This window comes from Ranitomeya variabilis, chromosome 1 (genome assembly GCF_051348905.1).
Source record: "Ranitomeya variabilis isolate aRanVar5 chromosome 1, aRanVar5.hap1, whole genome shotgun sequence".
NCBI classification, from domain to species: Eukaryota; Metazoa; Chordata; class Amphibia; order Anura; family Dendrobatidae; genus Ranitomeya; species Ranitomeya variabilis.
The window spans coordinates 229,973,393-229,992,401 of NC_135232.1; the positions used below are offsets into that span (position 1 = coordinate 229,973,393).

At 43.0% G+C, this 19,009-nt stretch overlaps 1 protein-coding gene across 25 annotated transcripts in view; it reads right to left on the minus strand.

Moving 5' to 3' along the window:
- Window positions 1-19,009, minus strand: part of NCOR2 (nuclear receptor corepressor 2) — a 511,202-nt gene that overhangs the window by 55,307 nt on the left and 436,886 nt on the right. For 19 of the 25 annotated variants that reach the window (XM_077293235.1, XM_077293237.1, XM_077293238.1 and 16 more), the window contains 8 exons: window positions 17,419-17,626; window positions 12,626-12,787; window positions 11,628-11,767; window positions 10,714-10,828; window positions 6,790-6,894; window positions 5,109-5,200; window positions 4,853-5,007; window positions 3,373-3,515 (listed from right to left, as the gene is read on the minus strand). In XM_077293235.1, coding sequence (XP_077149350.1) covers window positions 3,373-3,515; window positions 4,853-5,007; window positions 5,109-5,200; window positions 6,790-6,894; window positions 10,714-10,828; window positions 11,628-11,767; window positions 12,626-12,787; window positions 17,419-17,626 — 1,120 coding nt within the window. Of the gene's footprint in view, window positions 1-3,372; window positions 3,520-4,852; window positions 5,008-5,108; window positions 5,201-6,789; window positions 6,895-10,713; window positions 10,829-11,627; window positions 11,768-12,625; window positions 12,788-17,418; window positions 17,627-19,009 lie in introns of all 25 variants that reach the window. The other 6 variants (XM_077293242.1, XM_077293257.1, XM_077293256.1 and 3 more) reach the window with 3 other exon arrangements.

The window sequence follows — 19,009 nt, forward strand, 5'->3', positions numbered from 1 at the left end:
CTGCATACACCACTGTATGATCTCACCATCATTTAACGCTAAGGCAACAAGATAAATCTGTAAGTTTATGCAAAGATCCTCGTGTATCCACATGTCTACAACAAAATCAGCCAAATTACCAGCCGAAAGCTCGAATAACTATGCATGTCCCAATATCCAAGGGTAAGAATCTATTAAAGAGGAAATACAGCCACCGTTGCGATCCAGCAGAAGTGGCCAAACTTGCATTATTCTCCCTCCTGGATTTCTTAAAAATTAATTCTATTAATATTTAATTAGTATTTAAGAATTAACTTAAGCATGCATTGCAGTGATCACTGCTGAACTGTCGCTTTCAATTGAGGCTATAGATACACTGCCTGCAGATTCACAGGAGGCAGGGAAGGTATAGCCAACAACAGATTAGAAACAAACGTAAAAGATGGGAAAACCCTTTCAAAGTGGATCTTTCACTGAAAAAAAAAAAAAAATGTCTACATTATTAAACAGGGTGCTCAGACCTGATGAGGTTGGTGTACTTACTGTTAAAATCTATATCAGAATGACAGCATTATCTGGATATTAAGATGAGCATTTTATAAAATAAGTCATGATTCCAAGTATATTCAGCCGTCTCCTACCCAACCTGACTGAGAGTTGCAGTTTGTACTGAGCAGTGCGAGACCTCAGCAGCAGGGACACTGAGAAGCGGTCAATCTAGCTTGTGGACTGAAATGGAGTTAAGCTTTCTTAAAAGATTATACAGCCATTCTGACATGGATTTAAAAAAAAAAGTTAATTAGCCTTTAAAGAACGCTGACTAGAATTAGGCAAAATTATTTTAGAGGAAAAGAATTGTACTCAAATTTCACAAAAATCTGTATTCTCCAGAATGCGGATGTTTTGTATTTTGCTTCACAAAAATTTAGCAAAATGGCACCTTGGCTGGCTGGTATTTTGATGAATCATAGTTGGTCAGCAAAAGATTACAAAAACAAATAGATACTAATAATACTCAATTCACCATTCACCTCTCCGGGCACTTCCGCTGCTTGTTCTACCACAGTCCTTGATGCATTTTCTTACCACCGGTTTGCACTGCATCTTCAAACCAGGCCTGGATTTCTAGCTGCGACTAGAACCATTTTAAGCCCTGGACTGAGAGTGCGTGTCACGATATCGTGATGTCACCGATGTGTGCTGAAACTTATCAATGCACACTTTAACCTGGAACGACCCTGTGCACACACAGGGTTTTCCCAGGCTGAATCACAACCAGAAGTCCTGGCCTAAAATGAAGATGCAGTGCGTGAATCCCAGCCAGATGTCCTGGTCTAGGATGAAGATGCAGTGCGCGAACCCCATCCAGAAGTCCTAGCCTAGAATGAAGATGTAGTGCGTGAATCACAGCCAGAAGTCCTAGCCTAGGAAGAAGATGCACTGCAGGAATCGCAGCCAGAAGTCCTCTCCTAGCATGAAGATGCAGTGCGCGAATCACAGCCAGAATGGCTTAGGATGAAAATGCAGTGCACGAATCCCAGCCTGAAGTCCTGGACTAGGATGAAGATGCAGTGCGCAAATCACAGCCAGAAGTCCTAGCCAAAGATGAAGATGCAATGCTCGAATCGCAGCCAGAAGACCAAGCCTAGGATAGAGATGCAGTGCGTGAATCCCAGCCAGAAGTCCTGGCCTAGGATGAAGATGCAGTGTGCAAATCCCAGCCAGAAATACTGGCCTAACATGAATATGCAGTGCACGAATCACAGCCAGAAGTCCTGGCCTAGCATGAATATGCAGTGCGCGAATCACACCTAGAAGTCCTAGCCAAGGATGAAGATGCAGTGCACGAATCACAGCAAGAAGTCCTCTCCTAGCATGAAGATGCAATGCACGAATTCCAGTCAGAAGTCATAGCCTAGGATGAAGATGCAGTGCTCAAATCACAGCCAGAGGTCCTGGCCTAGCATGAAGATGTAGAGCGCAAATTACAGCCAGAAGTCCTAGCTTAGGAAGAAGATGCACTGCACGAATCACAGCCAGAAGTCCTCTTCTAGCATGAAGATGCAGTGTGCGAATAACAGCCAGAAATCCTGGCCTAGGATGAAGATGCAGTGTGCAAATCACAGTTAGAAGCCTCTCCTAGCATGAAGATGCAGTGCGCAAATCCCAGCCAGAAGTCCTAGCCTAGGATGAAGATGCAGTGCGCAAATCCCAGCCAGAAGTCCTAGCCTAGGATGAAGATGCAGTGCGCGAATCCCAGCTAGAAGTCCTGGCCTAGGATGAAGATGCAGTGCGCGAATCCCAGCCAGAAGTCCTAGCCAAGGATGAAGATATAGTGCGCGAATCACAGCCAGAAATCCTGGCCTAGGATGAAGATGCAGTGCGCAAATCCCTGCCAGAAGTCCTGGCCTAGCATGAATATGCAGTGCGCGAATAACACCTGGAAGTCCTAGCCAAGGATGAAGATGCAGTGCACGAATCACAGCCAGAAATCCTCTCCTAGCATGAAGATGCAATGCGCGAATTCCAGTCAGAAGTCATAGCCTAGGATGAAGATGCAGTGCGCAAATCACAGCCAGAGGTCCTAGCCTAGGATGAAGATGCAGTGCGCAAATCCCAGCCAGAGGTCCTAGCCTAGGATGAAGATGCGATGCGCGAATCTAAGCTAGAAGTCCTGGCCTAGGATGAAGATGCAGTGCGCAAATCCCAGCCAGAAGTCCTGGCCTAGCATGAATATGCAGTGCGCGAATCACACCTAGAAGTCCTAGCCAAGGATGAAGATACAGTGCACGAATCACAGCCAGAAGTCCTCTCCTAGCATGAAGATACAATGCACGAATTCCAAGTCAGAAGTCATAGCCTAGGATGAAGATGCAGTGCGCAAATCACAGCCAGAGGTCCTGGCCTAGCATGAAGATGTAGAGCGCAAATCACAGCCAGAAGTCCTGGCCTAGCATGAAGATGTAGAGTGCAAATCACAGCCAGAAGTCATAGCCTAGGATGAAGATGCAGTGTGCGAACCACAGCCAGAGGTCCTGGCCTAGGATGAAGATGCAGTCCGCGAATCACAGCCAGAAGTCCTGGCCTAGCATGAAGATGTAGAGCGCAAATCACAGCCAGAAGTCCTGGCTTAGCATGAAGATGCAGCGCACGGCAGCAATATGAAGATATGCTGAATATCATATAGGGGAGATCGAGCGGCGGATGTGCTTTTACATCCCTCGGGTCTCTCCAGACCCCATAGCATAACAAGGGACATTCAATTAGTGGAGAATAAATTCTCTGCAAATTAAATTTCCCAGTAAAATCCACACAATCTTGTCAGCTCTGCTGCTGACAACTAAATGCACATTTAACCTTTTTCAGTGAGCAATGGCCGCCTTTGAAACCTACCTTCTATAGAAGAAGTTGGCATGTCCCGTACTGGTAAACCTCGCATCTGAGCTTCCATCATTTCATAAGTGCGTTTGGGAGCACTTGCCTCTTGAGAGGTCCCAGCAGTCCGATTATCCTCCTTGGAGTTTTGAGAAGATGAACTGCCTAAATAAAGATGCAGGTCACGGTTATCCACACAACAAACAGCAGAGCAATTTCTCTTTTCAGCAGTAATTGACCCCAAAGTGAACAACACATCCACTCTCTTAATAAAAGCTTTAAGTCAAGATACGCCATGTGTACAGAAGTCAAGAAAACGTGTTACTTTGCTTTTCATGGCAATGATGTCTCCACGTTCCCCACTCAGCAGATCATTACAGAACAGAAATTAATCTTTCCATGGAAACACCACTCAGCAGAACAGGAAAGATGCTTCTGTATAAGCCTGTCTTTTTCGTACTATGCAGAATAAGATCATTATCACCATTTCTTCTTGTAATAAATAATCAACTCTTAAATAGAAATCCAAATTTTAATTAGTGAACAGAAAAACAATAACAGTCGATGCCCAATGAATTATATATTTCCTCCTAAATTAATTCCCCCACTATTAGGGACAGCGTATAGCGGCATGCGTATAAAGCACTGTATACCAAACACCAGAATGGTTCTTCTGCCACGTAACACAGAAAGGCTTAACAAACAATATCCACGACATTGCCATATTAGAGCACCATTAACATCTCAATACCCTTCTTTTTATGGGGCTGTGGTGAGATTCCATAGAAGTCTGATGTGTCTTCCATAGAGTCACATTAGGTTTGTCTGAATGCAATCTAAGGTTACAGATGTGTCAACCAATACCTTTTCTTGAATTTGATTTGGAATCTAATTTCTCACAAACCTAATACAATACAATATAGCAAGCTGCTAGAAAAGAAGGGGGCAAGCGACATCACAACCACTGCGTCACCAAAAAAAAACACATGAAACATACACATTTCATAACAGAGTATCAAAAAAATCATTTTTTTTCTTTACAGTCAGTAATCTCAAGTATATGTAAAGAAGGACAAGTCTGTACTCTGAGATATCAAATTTCCACCATTGTCTAACAGTCGATATTAGGGACCTATTGTCAGGGGGTACTCACAGTTTTACTAAACCAAACTAACATCACCTGAATGTTGTGTGGAAATCTAAGCTTCTTTTTTAAGAAACTAGCCCATCTGAATGTCACTAGCCAAAAATGTGCAAAATGAAGAGTATTCTAATTGATTTGATGAGTCAATGCAAAAGCAATGTAACCAGGAGTACATTTTGCCTTAGCAGGTCATCCTATTCACTGCATTAAAGCTTGGGGAATTAACAAAATCACATCAAGGTCAAGATTAGAGCCTTGACAAACAGCGAATATTCACAATGTAGAGGAACCTATTACATTATCATGTTTTACACAGTCTTTAACAACAGCTCCAAGGAAAGGAAATCACCAAACTTGCCATCGAGGGACAGGATGTGGCCTTTCTTGCCTTTATAAATGACCTGACCTTTGGACAGCGGTTCCTCCCGCATTCGGTCTACCCTGCCTGGACTGTTTTCTCCCATGATCTTCGAAATGGTTCCTTTGTAGAGCACGTCTGCTGGAGTGCCCTGAAGAGTGTGCAGAAATTCGTGTCAGTGCAAAACATAAAAGTGAATCAAGATCTTACTGGTGAAAAAACTTCACATGGATGATAATGGGGTGAACTCACATGTGTAATGGACCCTCTGTACGTTATCTGGGCATCTGGAGGAGGTCTATGGCTAGGCAATCCTTTAGTGAGACTTCCTCCATGTGCAGTACCTGCAAAGGAATAGAGAGCCCTCTTTAAAATGACCACTAAACATTCAATCAACAGCAGTGGGAATGCAGAGGACACAAACTATAGGGCTGCCATCCTCATAATTGTAAAAAATAAAAAGAATTTCACTAAAGGTCATGTAGATAATCTGTTGTATATTTGACATTCAGCATTGAAATTAATCTACCAGAGATCTTTCCTGGTAAACAAACACCAATGCTACCAAAAATGTCCAGGGGACCTCCATAGTGGAGTAAGCTGAAGAAGCTGAAACGCTTCATTTGTACACTATCCATGCTGGGAACTCCTGGATCTTTTAAGTGCAGTGCTTTTCAATTTCCCATTTTTGGATGTTTTACCTTTAGTCTCCGTCTCCTAAGCTCTGGGGATATCTTTTACCATATTTCACACTTTTCTACATAGTACGAGATATTAAAAGTGAATAAATTTCATCCCTGCCATAAAGAAGTGAATGAAGTCATACAATTGAGGGCATGTTAGTAATAAACAGTCAACGTAAGTTAGCAGCCTGGATTATAGAACAGAGGATTGGTGATGCTGCTCTATTTTGGCCAAAAAAATTAACTTACACTGATATATTAAACGTAAAGATATTAAAATGTTAAGTAAACCCAACTTATAAAATTTAACCAGAATTCTGGCGTAAGATGATCAAAATTTGTCACAACACAAGGTTGCGCTAAAATCAGGTGACTTATGGTGTTCCAGTTTTCACTGAGCACCTATGAATTGGGTGAAGCTGGGACAAGGGCATGGCAATCCCCACTTGTCATAATGAATGGCGGTGTTCCCAATGCCACAAATTTATTTATTTTTCTTTTTTTTATAGCGCCAACATATTCCGCAGCGCTTTACAGTTTGCACACATTATCATCACTGTCCCCGATGGGGCTCACTATCTAAATTCCTTATCAGTATGTCTTTGGAATGTGGGAGGAAACCCAAGCAAACAAGGGGAGAACACACAAACTCCTTGCAGATGTTGTCTTTGGTGGGATTTGAATCCCGGGACTCCAGCGCTGCAAGGCTGCAGTGCTAACCACTGAGCCACCGTGCTTTTACTCCAGCCACGTCTGAAGTAGAATTTATGGCAAGACGCATACGGAGACACATGCCATTTAATGAATCAGGAGCATCTGATTCCAGCACACATCATTATCAAGACCAGCGTAAAAAAATACTAGACTTGATAAATTGGGGCCTAAGTATATCACAAAGATAGAGAACTTTTTACTATACAGCGATTAATCTTTTTTTATTTCAATGAGGTTGCTTTAGCTGGCAAACCCTTTTCAAAAGGGATTGCCACTTGTCCGACTGGGTCAGCCATAATTAGCCCTAATAGGGCATATAGACCGGGCCTATCCAGTGACATGGAGCTCTGTTCATGATACTATACCTGGTCCACTGTACCCAGTGTTCCTCCTTTGGTGTTCGGAAAATACATGTTTTGGGTGTAATTTTAAGTGTTACCAATCCATCATTCACTCTATAATGCTAATTTATCCCCAAGATTGATTGCTTTATAAAGTTTTACAAATGTCTACAAGAAAGTGACAGCATATCCTACCTCTAAAAATGGAGCCCTCTTGAGTTGTCTGCATCACTAGGTTCTCAGGCTGGCTCGGCTGGCTCTTGGGAGAGAGCTGTTCTTGTTTAACAGCCAAGAAAGGCACTGAAAATAATAAAATACGTTTCTTAAGCAGAGAAATCACAGCTTGACATTAGGCTTTCCCATCTTATCACTCACTGTACAGAGTCCCTGACTGTTTTATAGCAGTCACTAGTACAATACTGAGGTTTTTCCAGCAGGGAACAATGCAGATGTCACGCAAATGTCATAGCAATTAATTACAAGTGTTATTCAATATTCACTTGTCATTTTTTGTGATCACAGATGTATAGCGAGATAAAAAATGTACTAATATACAACATCCCTTTATGAATAGATATAGGACATGCTTATCAAATACTAAAATGAGCGACTTACTGTAAGGAACAAACTTTAAAGCAGTAATGGAATAAACACTGTATATTTCATGTTAATTTTTGGTGCAACATTTCATCCCTCTGGGTTATCGGACAACGGAATCCATGTTATGGTGCTGAAGAAAGAACTGTGACTCCACGACTAACAGTCACAAAATGTCCTGGTACAAATAAATACATGAAGTCATCACAGCAAACAGTGAACTAATAAAAGTCTGCTGCTATCCTCTGCCTCCTACACTCCCTGACAGAAGTTATGTCGCTTATCCAGGTTATGTAAATAAACGCTTATAATCTGACGGTAAATTCATCCATCGGTTGTATAAATTATTCATTTGAAAGCTGAAACCCTCTGAAATGTGGTTTAGGTTAAGAAAATAAATTGGCATCGATGCAGAAATATTGATCAACAGAATGGTCAGATTTTGGCAAGACAAAAGTTTTGTCGCCTGGTCATATAATGCACCCAATCCTAGTTTACATCCTTCTCTGTGCTCAGTAAATGATCGGTTAATTAGTGTGTGTATAGAAAGAAACCCAGCACCCCAGCCCTTCACTTGAACTGCAATTGGAGCTCTGACAACATGCCGAAAATCCACCCTGCGACCAAAGCCTGGATTATCAAGAGGATGAAGACCAGATCCACTGCAGAGGTGGCTGGCAACTTTAATGTGTCTCAGCGTCAAGTACAAAGAATTAAAAAAAGATTTGAAGAGACTGGAGATGTGTTTCACAAGCCCAGGTCCGGCAGATCCCGCAAGACAACTGCTCGGGAGGAACGTTTGTTGGTCAGAAAATCCAAAGCAAGCCCCTCTTCCACTGCAGCAAAGCTCCAACAGGCCTGGTCACCTCAGGTACCTGTCTCAAATAGAACAGTTTGTAGGATTCTGTCTCAAAATGGCCTCCATGGTCGAATCAGTGCCCAGAAGCCAGCACTAAACAAAAGGCAGATAAAAAACCGTGTGGCATTTGAAAAGTCCCGCAGCCTGCTAAACAGATGGACGCTGGAAAAGTGGCAGAAGGTGGATTTCTCTGATGAATCTTCAGTAGAATTACACCACAGCTGCCGCAAATACTGCAGGAGACCTACTGGAGCCCGTAAGGATCCAAAATACACCCAGAGAACAGTTAAATTTGGTGGTGGAAAGATCATGGTCTGGGGTTACATTCAGTATGGGGGTGTGCGAAACATTTGCAAGGTGGAAGGCAATATCAATAGCCTAAAATATCAAGAAGTATTAGCTACCTCTTATATTCCAAATCATAAAAGGGGTCAAATTCTGCAGCAGGATGGTGCTCCATCTCATACATCCATCTCTACAACAAAGTTCCTCCAGGCAAAAAAGATCAAGGTGCTCAAGGACTGGCCAGCCCAGTCACCAGACATGAACATCATTGAGCATGTTTGGGGTAGGATGAAAGAGGAAGCTTGGAAGACAAAACCAAAGAATCTAGATGAACTCTGGGAGGCATGTAAGACTGCATTCTTTGCTATTCCTGATGACTTCATTAATAAATTGTATGAATCATTGTTGAACCACATGGATGCAGTCCTTTAAGCTCATGGAAGTCACACAAAATATTAAATATAATTAATAGCACCACAACTTCATTCACCAATGTTATGCAACATATATTTGTATTTTAAGTTAATTATTTGTTTGAATATCACATTACTTTCTGTGGGTGACAAAACCTTTGTCTTGCCAAAATCTGACCATTCTGTGTCCATTAACTGATCAATATTTCTGCAGTGATACCAATTTATTTTCTTAACCTAAACCACATTTCAGACAGTTTCAGCTTTCAAAAGAATAATTTATACAACCAATGGATGAATTTAACGTCAGGTTATAAGCTTTTATTTACATAACATGGATAAGCGACATAACTTCTGTCAGGGAGTGTAAAGACTCCAGTGCAAAGTCCACCATATTGGAAAAGATCCTTTTACATTTTATTATAGGGGAAATCTAATGACATATACTAAGAGAAGGTGACCTCCTTTTACTGACCTGAAACAGACTAGTGTCCTACCAGTTCAATGCCACTATGAATGTCATTTGATATGTCATGGAGGAGAAGGACGAACAAGCCCACAGATTTCTGTCTTGCTATATATTTCCATGATCGTGGATTGCATTGTAACTATAGAGCGGATTCATTAAGACACTTTAGTCAGAAAAGTGAAGTAGAAAAGTAGTAAATTTGTGAGCAATGCATGGCTGGGCAAACTTTTTACCATAGTTATGCTGACTTTTTGAAAGTAGGCCAAGCTTATAGGACAGAAAATGGCATGGCAACTACCTGACAAATTATGCCACAAAAGTGGCATAAATCATAGCAGAAATATCCACACAGGCAGCACAATGATACGCCAAATTAATTAAAGGGGCTATCCACTACTTGGACAATCCTTTCTCATTCCTCTATTGGCATCATTAAAATAAAAACAGCTACACTCACCTCCCGTGTCGACACCGTTCCAGCGGTGTCAGCACTCGCATTCCCAGGGCTCACATGAGGTTGTTGCGTCACGCAAGCCCTGCGCCCAATCAGTGCTGGCGTCACTGTCCCCACCTTCGTAAGTATTGAACATCAAAAGGAAGTCATTACTGTGGCTGCCCTCCGACTTCCTCTTGATGTTCGATTTGTCTGAAGGCACGACTAGAGATGCCAACACTGATTGGGGGCAAGGCTCATGTGACGCAACAATCTTACGTGAGTGCCAGTGCAGGCATTGCTGGAACGGGACAAGCATTAAAATTAAGGGAAACATATTTGTGTGCAGGAACAGCCATCTTGCATCAGGCTGCCTTACTATTTTGAGATACTTGGCCATAACTGTGAGGTTTTATAGCTCACTACACCTCTAGTCTCAATCCAAACATCAAGGCATACTAGTTATTGAAGATTGGTGGCCGGAGTAGTGCCCTGTCCTGAGGAGCCACTCCTGGGCCGTAAGTGGCTCAAAAATGGATCAAGTGAAACAGTCTGACTCCTATTCTAGGTCATCACACGGATTCGCTAATTTTACAGGCCACAGTGATAGGTTCTCTGTAAGGCCTGGAATGAACCAGATCTACTGCAAGCGATTTAAAACACTGCATACTTATCTACGGAACATGTTGCCTTCATATAGTAAATAAAAGTTTAGGTTTTACACAACGTAGGAATCAATCTATGCTAAGGGCAACAAAACATTTCGTGAATGAAGGAAAGAAAAATTACAGAGGTACTGTCATCAGCACTGAACTTTGCTTTAGAAAGAAACTTGAGTTCATAAGGGGTTTGGTCCCTTCAGAGGAAAAGGTCAATGACAAAGTCTGTTTGGCAACACCATATTTATACTGGACAAGGATTCTAGAACCTAGCAGACATGCTGAGGACATAGCGCGCACTGGCGGTTATGGAAGGACATGTCTGGAGAACTAAAAAAGCACAAACAACTAGTCATCGGTCACTTTGTGGAAACAGCAACAGGACCAAACAGATTTCAACTTACGCTCCTCACCCGGTTTTTTAGGGTCCACACTCATTGGCAAACCCATTGTTATAGACCCAACAGGGACTTTTGCATGTTCAGAGCTGTATGGTGTATGAAGTGGGATGGGAACACCCTAAAAAAAAAAAAAGAAAAGGAAAATATTAAGACAAAAATACGGGTCACAGTGTCCTGGTATAGCATGACAAGAACACAAGATTACTAATAAAACTGTATGAGTGACTTATAAAGACTTGGAGCTCATGCAGACGTCCGTGTATCTCGGTCCGATCATGGAAAGCAATGCACAGGCTGGCTGAGAGTCTCTCGACCAGAGAGTGACAGCCTCATGGAAATATATGATGCAGTCATGTTTCGATCAGGGCACCAGCAGCTAGTTTGTGCACTGCGGTCCGTGATTGGCCGAGGTCCACTGACATCTGCATGAGCTCTGAAAGACAAAGGCCAGTTTTCAAAAAGTGACAATAAGAAATGACTGCCACTGCTCACATCGCAAGCTAAATAACTCTTGAATAGCAAATTTATCCAAATGTATGAGTACATGCGAGTATTTGCAACTGATTTTTCTGCAGGAAAAACCAAAGTGTTGCAGGAAAAAAACGATGAAAGAATTGGCATGCTGTAGATTTGCAAACACGGTTTGCCCTTTGCTGATACTGTAAAATGTTATGTTTTTATCTGCACCAAAAATGCAGAGTGTAAGTAAGTAAGATATATAAAAGGCCAGAGCTGGATGCCACCACAACTCGTGACTTTGTCATTCCAATGTTGGTAAAATTTGGTGACAATGTAATGGCAGCCAGATTGGTGGTCAATACGAGTTTTTAACTCAAATACAACAATTAACGGATATAGACTGCACAGTATCAAATGTAACCTGCACATAGTTATCACATGAAATCAAGCCCAACTACCTGAGATATGGAGCCCATGGGTCTTTCAATAGCAGCTGGGTGTTTACTGGAGGAAATGAGAGGAGGAGGGTTTGATATGTTGTTAACGCGAGGAGCCAGTGATCGTGAACCATCGTGCAAATTTAATGGCATGGCATGACCTGTGCAAAAAGACACAATTAGTTAAGCTTCATTTGCAGAGTTATCAATGGTTGGCTACTGGTGACCTCTGGCTGCTCATCCCTTTGATCCTGACTTGCCCTCTGATCCCCACTTACCCTCTTGGGTGCTCATCCCTTTGCTCCCCCTTTACCCTCTGTGTGCTTATTTCTTTGACTCCCTCTTACCTCCATGGTGCTCATCCCCTTGATGTCCTCTCACCCACTAGATGCTCATTCCTTTAATCCCCTTTAACATCGGTGTACTCTACAGCCCTGTGCTATACTGAGCTATGTCGCCATGCCTAACAGAGTAGCGTGTATGTAAGAAAATACCTTTTGTGTAATACAATATTTCCAAACTTAAGATTTGATTGCATTTATTCTTCATTATTATAGGAGTTTTCCCCACACAGAATGAATTAATTGAAGGAGTATGAATTAATTGAAGGAGTATGAATGTCGGGTCTCATACCAACCATGAGAACAGTGCTTCCATGTCACTCATCAGAAGAACTGAGATGGTTGCCTGGGTCACCCGCCACCATGTTGGATGTGTAAAGTGGACAATATTGAGCAGTTTCTGTGTCACACAGCCTAGAATGGTCAGTTATTACACACGTGCACCAAGCAATGCTGAATCACACACATATGCACATTGAAGAAAGGAATTTATTAATCTACTCATTTAGGGAAGTATCTGATTCTAGACGGACTTTGGTACATGGCCTTTTTTGAACCTTATTACTGTGTTCTCAATCTACTTCATAAATACAAGTCCTATTAAGTTTTTAAGTACATTTCATGTTAAAATCTACAGTTCATACAACAAACAACATCCACAATAATTCTATTTCTCACCTTGAGGGTTATATGGGGACGTGGCTTCATGTTGTGGAAGGGGCTTTAATACTTCTCTGGCAGGCACTTGATACTGTGCTGTAGGGGGCCAGGGTGGAAGGCAAGTCTGCTCAGCGCTTAACCTCTGACCTTCTACCTGTAACGCCATATACGCAGCCTTGTCTGAAAACAAAACACAGCGAGTTTACCGAACTGCAGCACACGTAGAGCACAGCCAGGTGAAAATTACTCCGCAGGACCAATATTAATCTTTCCTGGTCAGTGGTGAACGCAAATGATTTCTTCGTGACCAGACTTCCTGTAAGCCTGGAGATGACTAGGAAAGGTCTCGGCAAGAATCTGCCTTAGGCTATAATACAAATGGTGACCTTCTCATTTCTTAAATAAACAGTCATTTCACTGTTATATCAACTTGCGTGGTAGAACAGGTTGGTTCACTAACACGCACCAGTAGAAATAATGAAAGTATCTAAAACATTACTGACATCCTGGCATCTGCAATAGTGCAAGGAAGTTTTCTTCTTCACATTTCTGGATCTTCAGTTTTACACCTTTAAAAACAGATCAAAAAGTATTGAGATATATGGAGGTCTCCTGTGGTGTCCAGCACTGGTATCGTTACACTAAACGACTTACCAATGATCACGACCAGCGATGCGATCGTTGGAAAGTCGTTGTGTGGTCGCTGGGGAGCTGTCACACAGACAGCTCTCTCCAGCGACCAACGATCAGGGGAACGACTTCGGCATCGTTGAAACTGTCTTCAACGATGCCGAAGTCCCCCTGCAGCACCCGGGTAACCAGGGTAAACATCGGGTTACTAAGTGCAGGGCCGCGCATAGTAACCCAATATTTACCCTGGTTACCATTGTAAAAGTAAAAAAAAAAACACTACATACTCACCTTCTGATGTCTGTCACGTCCCCCGGCGTCCACAGGGTTACGCGCTGCTGCCGAGAGCTTCCTGCACTGAATGTGTCAGCGCCGGCAGCAACGGTGATGTCACCGCTGTGCTCTGCTTTACGGCCGGCCGGCGCTGACACATTCAGTGCAGGGAAGCCGCCGGCGGGGGACGTGACAAACATCAGAAGGTGAGTATGTAGTGTTTTTTTTTTTCTTTTACAATGGTAACCAGGGTAAATATCGGGTTACTAAGCGCAGCCCTGCGCTTAGTAACCCGATATTTACCATGGTTACAAGTGAACACATCGCTGGATCGGTGTCACACACACCGATCCAGCGATGACAGCGGGTGATCAGCGACGAAATAAAGTTCTGGACTTCTAGCTCCGACCAGCGATATCACAGCGGGATCCAGATCGCTGCTGTGTGTCAAACACAACGAGATCGCTATCCAGGACGCTGCAACGTCATGGATCGTCGTCGTTCTCGCTGCAAAGTCGCTTAGTGTGACGGTACATTAATGAGAAGTTAGTGCTGTGAGTAGTGGCCTCCATGGAGAAGACTTGTTGTTCTAGCACATCCCACAGATGCTCCCACAGATGCTCGCATGGATTGTGAACTGGTATGTGTCACAGTAACCTCCACATGAATGGCAGAACCAGCGTTTCCCAAAGGAGCATCACCTTGCTCTTTCCGCACAGTACATCCTGATGCCATCTGTTACCCAGCAAAGTGATGAGCTTGCATCCAGCCATCCACTTCCGGTAAAAGAAAACATGATTCACCAGATCTGGCCACCTTCGTGCATCATCCAGTTCTGAAGCTCAAAGGAACATTTTTGAAGGCACTTGCCGTGGTGGATAGGTGTTAGCATGGATGCTCTGACCGGCCTACAGCTTTAAAGCCCTATGACAACTTTTTCAGCAATCTATGCTACAGTAACTTCAGAGGGACCATTCTTCACAGGCTAGCAGTCACACACTGCATGCATTAATAAGCCCGAGGCCTCATTCAGACACTGTATTTTATGTATGAGTTCTGCGTTTTTCACTTATTCATTATAGTCTATGGACATGTTCAGATTTTTTTTTGGGCGATTGATTGTCCGCAAAAAGTAATAAATAAATAAAACAGACATGTCAGTAATTTTTGAGGGGCATATTTTTTTTGCATACAAAAAAAAAAATTGATGTCACACTGATGGTAAAGATGGACAAACAGACCAAAGTGAGCCAGCTCGCTGATGAACACCGATGCCTATTTTCTTGGATGCAAAAAATCCAAGAATGTCTGAATGAGGACTTGGAGGCCCAACATAATGTTGCTCTTCAAAGCAGTGGTGGTGGGGGGGATGAGAGGCATGCATTTTTGATAGGTACTAAACATGGCATGCCAGAACACCGCACAATATCTACCATGTTGGAAACGTTCTGACCCAATGTCAGTAGAACCCAACTCCTGCACGTTTCTCCAGCCTCCAAGAGAAACTCCAAGAGTTCATTGTCCAATTACTGTCTAAGGTACACTACACCCTTTCACAAGTGCCAATTAAAGTTATTGTCTTCACTTGTCATTGGTTTCAATATTATGGCTGATTGTATATATGTATGCACGCCATTTAGATTTTTTTCCTATACATCTTGAATAATGATAGCAGCGCTCTGGGAAGCGCTGCTTCCAACCTAGACTGGCTGAAATCCAACATAACCTCACTTTCTTGAATGGGGGTATACTGTAATTAGGGGGCTGAGAGTCTGGGGAATAATGTGTAAGGAGCACGGCAATGCTTACATTACTGCACGTCAATCATGTGAGTGGCTGGAGTATAACAGTTTCCAATATAAATGAAACCAGGTTTATAAGTATTACATGAGAATATCAAGAAAGCCTGTTGAATGAATATGGCTGCCGAGCATTTGTGATTTTGCCGGCACTATAAATACATCCATAAGAAATGGCTGCGTGGAGCCACACAAAGCTAAAAGTAACCAGCCCCCTTATTTTATCCTGCTAAGCCTCAAAATGACGGGTAAAATATACAAGGTGTCAGTATGCTTACCTTAAAAAATATGAATGAGCTTAACCAGCGCCCTCCTGCTTAGCTGCCGAGCAGGATTCCAACAAGCAGGATGAACACAACCTTACACAACACATCGAGTGGAAAGGCTTCCTAATATTACACATTTGCATGGCTCTGTAGAAATGGGCAGGATACGACATACTAGGAGCGGAGGTCTGCAGGGTTTTGTGTACAGGGCAATGGCTGAACCGCAGAGCTGAAGTATGAGCACATCCTAAATGTGTTCTCGTCCATATACTCAGAGCTGTCCTTCCTGCTGATCGCTGTCAATATTTAAGTGGTGAAAATGTGCTAGGAGGAAACGTAGGGTAATAAGTGGAATTTGGCCGTGTTTTAATGCACTTGGCTCAGAGGTTAACTCTACAATTATAAGCCCTATAATCACACCTCCTGGAGCGGCCACAAGCCGCTCAGCACAGAATACAGCCCTGTTATTGCAGCAATTCTACCTACAGTAATAGGAGATCAGCTACCCGCCCGGTACATCAGCGCAGGCACCGAATGGACTTAGATATTCCCATCTACAAGCTCCTATCCCAATATGTAGTACGTATCAGAAGTAGAGATGAGCGAACATCATTGGCTCCCTCTTTATTTGACAAGCTATAGCGCTTACCAAATCGTCTAACTGGAGCGCTCCCGATAATCAGCTGTTCGGCGCCGCGGCTGCATGTGTCACGGCTGTGTCAGTGTCATAGTCACAACACACAGGCTCTCCATGCATGTGTTGTGCCTGTCACACAGCCGCTGCTGCGCCAAACAGCTGATTATCGGGAGCGCTCCAGTTAGACGGGTTCCCGAGGCAGCTTCGTTGGTAAGCGCTATAGCTTGTCGAATAAGGAGGGAGCCGAAGATATTCCCTCATCTCTAATCAGAATATTAGCAAATACCTCCAATTAGAAATGTAGTATAGTTCTTCTGATTTGCTATGCCGCTTACCCCATGTGCAGGGCATTGCGGTAGCTTCGGTATCCATGGTTATGACCACAAAGAACTAACTAACTGTCACTATATGAGTGGTCGTAATCATGAATACCTAAGGTCCTGCAATGCCCTGCACATAGGGCAAGCAACACAGCGAATAACATGGGAACATGACTTAGGACAGAACAGTATTCGCTATCCCAGAACGGAGTGAAAGTATACTGGAACTACAAACCTAATATATACAACATCAACTTGTCACTGGAGGAATTTGGATTGTAACACGCTCGATCATCATTTTCTCAGCGTGCATATTTATGGTACCATTGTGTGGTAGGTCGGCAGGCTGAATGAGTGCATTCTTGTGTATATGGTCGGCTAAAATAAGGAATACTTCACTACTTCATAAGAAACCTGTTCTGTAAAGGAACCTGTCACCAGGTTTCTGTTATGGAATCGGAGAGTAGCAAAACGTAGGGGCAGAGTGATGTGTCACTTATGGGGCTGCCTGTTGTAGCAGCCCAATTATTATTTTACCACTAGAAGACTAGTAAACCTGCTGCCATCCTGCATATTCATGAGCTCTGTACGACCCCAACCCATGTTTGGCCGCTTTCAGCCTATGCACAGCCCACACAGAGAGCTGCCAATCAGTGTTATGTGTGGGGTTATACAGGGCCCATTATTCATAGAACTGGTAGATCTGTAGCAGACAAATTAGTGTATTTATCAAAATTGCAGCCAGCAGTTCAATAAGTGATACATCACTGGAATCAGGGTCTCTGCCCCTACGTCATGCCACTCTCAGATGGAGTAGGAAAAGTGTGTTGACAACCTAGCCGGAAAGACGCCTACTGTCATTGGTGCACCACTAAGAATTACATACCATCGCTATCTGCAGCTGTCCCTTTAGGGCTACTGATTGTCTGTGGTTCTTTTTCACATGTTAAATGAGAAGGAGGGTACTTGGTCAGAGCTTGTCCATCCAGGGCCGACTCGTGAACCTTGGTGATCTGCTCTTGATAAAGGGCCAGCGCATGATGAGGCTTCATGTGAACAGCTTGAGGCACTGACTCAGAGAAGCCTTCTGACATCTGAAAGAATAAAGAAAATTAACAACTTCATCTAATCATGCGGTTTCACAAGTAGCATAAAACACGAGGCAGTCAGAGATCATGGCCCAAAGAGAACCGCTGGTCACCGACAGAGAATTGCAGATTCCTAGACTGACAGATGATGATGCATGAACACGGGCTGCACAACCACAAGGAGCATTCGCTTTACTCAGTTTGGTCTATCTGCTTCCTTTTACCAGCTAGGGGATTCATCATCCTGCACCACACCATTTCATTTTCCCATATTATGAATACCGCATAATAATGCTCTGCGTACTCTGACTACAATGACTGTGCAGGCAACAGAATTTGGGCTAGAACCTACAACCTGCACAATCAGTCCTCATACATAAGTTACATAATATTACATAATCATACAAAAAATTATATTATTTGATGACTTTTTAGCTTTAAGTGACCTGTCCGCTGATACACGGGCAGCATGCATCAGGCGCTGGCAGTCTCATGTCAGCCAGGTATGTTTGACTTCATAATCAAAGACCTGTCAATCAAGGGAAGCGGCAGGGAGCATGTGTTTCTCTGAAATGCTGCAGCGTTTCAGAGTCAAATATATATGGCTGGGATAAGACCGCCAGTGCCTGCGGATTGGGCAGCATGTATCAGTTGTCACGCTCCCTTTAAATAAAAAATGTAAGAAAAATAAATTAGATATTAAAAATAATAAAATGTAAAAACATAAAACGTGATAAATTTGGAAATAAATATGTCAATGTATCCTGCGTATCTCGATGATCAGTATATAGTATAGTAAAGTAGTTTCATGTAAGTCAAGAATCTCTGGTGAGAACATTAAATGGGTACACTGGGCTATCTCCAGCAGTCTGAATGGAGCGGAGGTTGGGCATGCACACATCTTTTCCATTCAAAATGGGTCTTTAACCCCTTCACAACATGTACTGTACATGTACAGCGCAAGTTGGAAGCAGATGTATGGAGCGGGATCATGGGGTGAGCTCATTCCGTACTCGGAAGGAAGTGGATGAGTGTTACAGCCAGGACCTGCCTCTAACCATAGCGGGTGGCAGCGGCATTATCAACGTGCCGGCATGGGGACACATCGTTCCATCGGCACCTCATCGCACTTGTGACCTAATTGCGGATCACCAATGGGTGGCTATGACAGCCGGGGGTCTGTTGAACACCTCTATGCTTGTCATTATGGAGCTACCTTGAAACCCCGTCTGTGGCCGGACTTCAAAGGAGACTGTGACTTTTACTATATGCAGCAATACTATGGCACCGATGCATATAGGACAAGCGATCAGAAGACCGCATGTTTAAGTCTCCTAAAGAAAGCTAACAAATGCAGTGAAAATAAAAAAAAAAAAAGTTTTAAAAAAA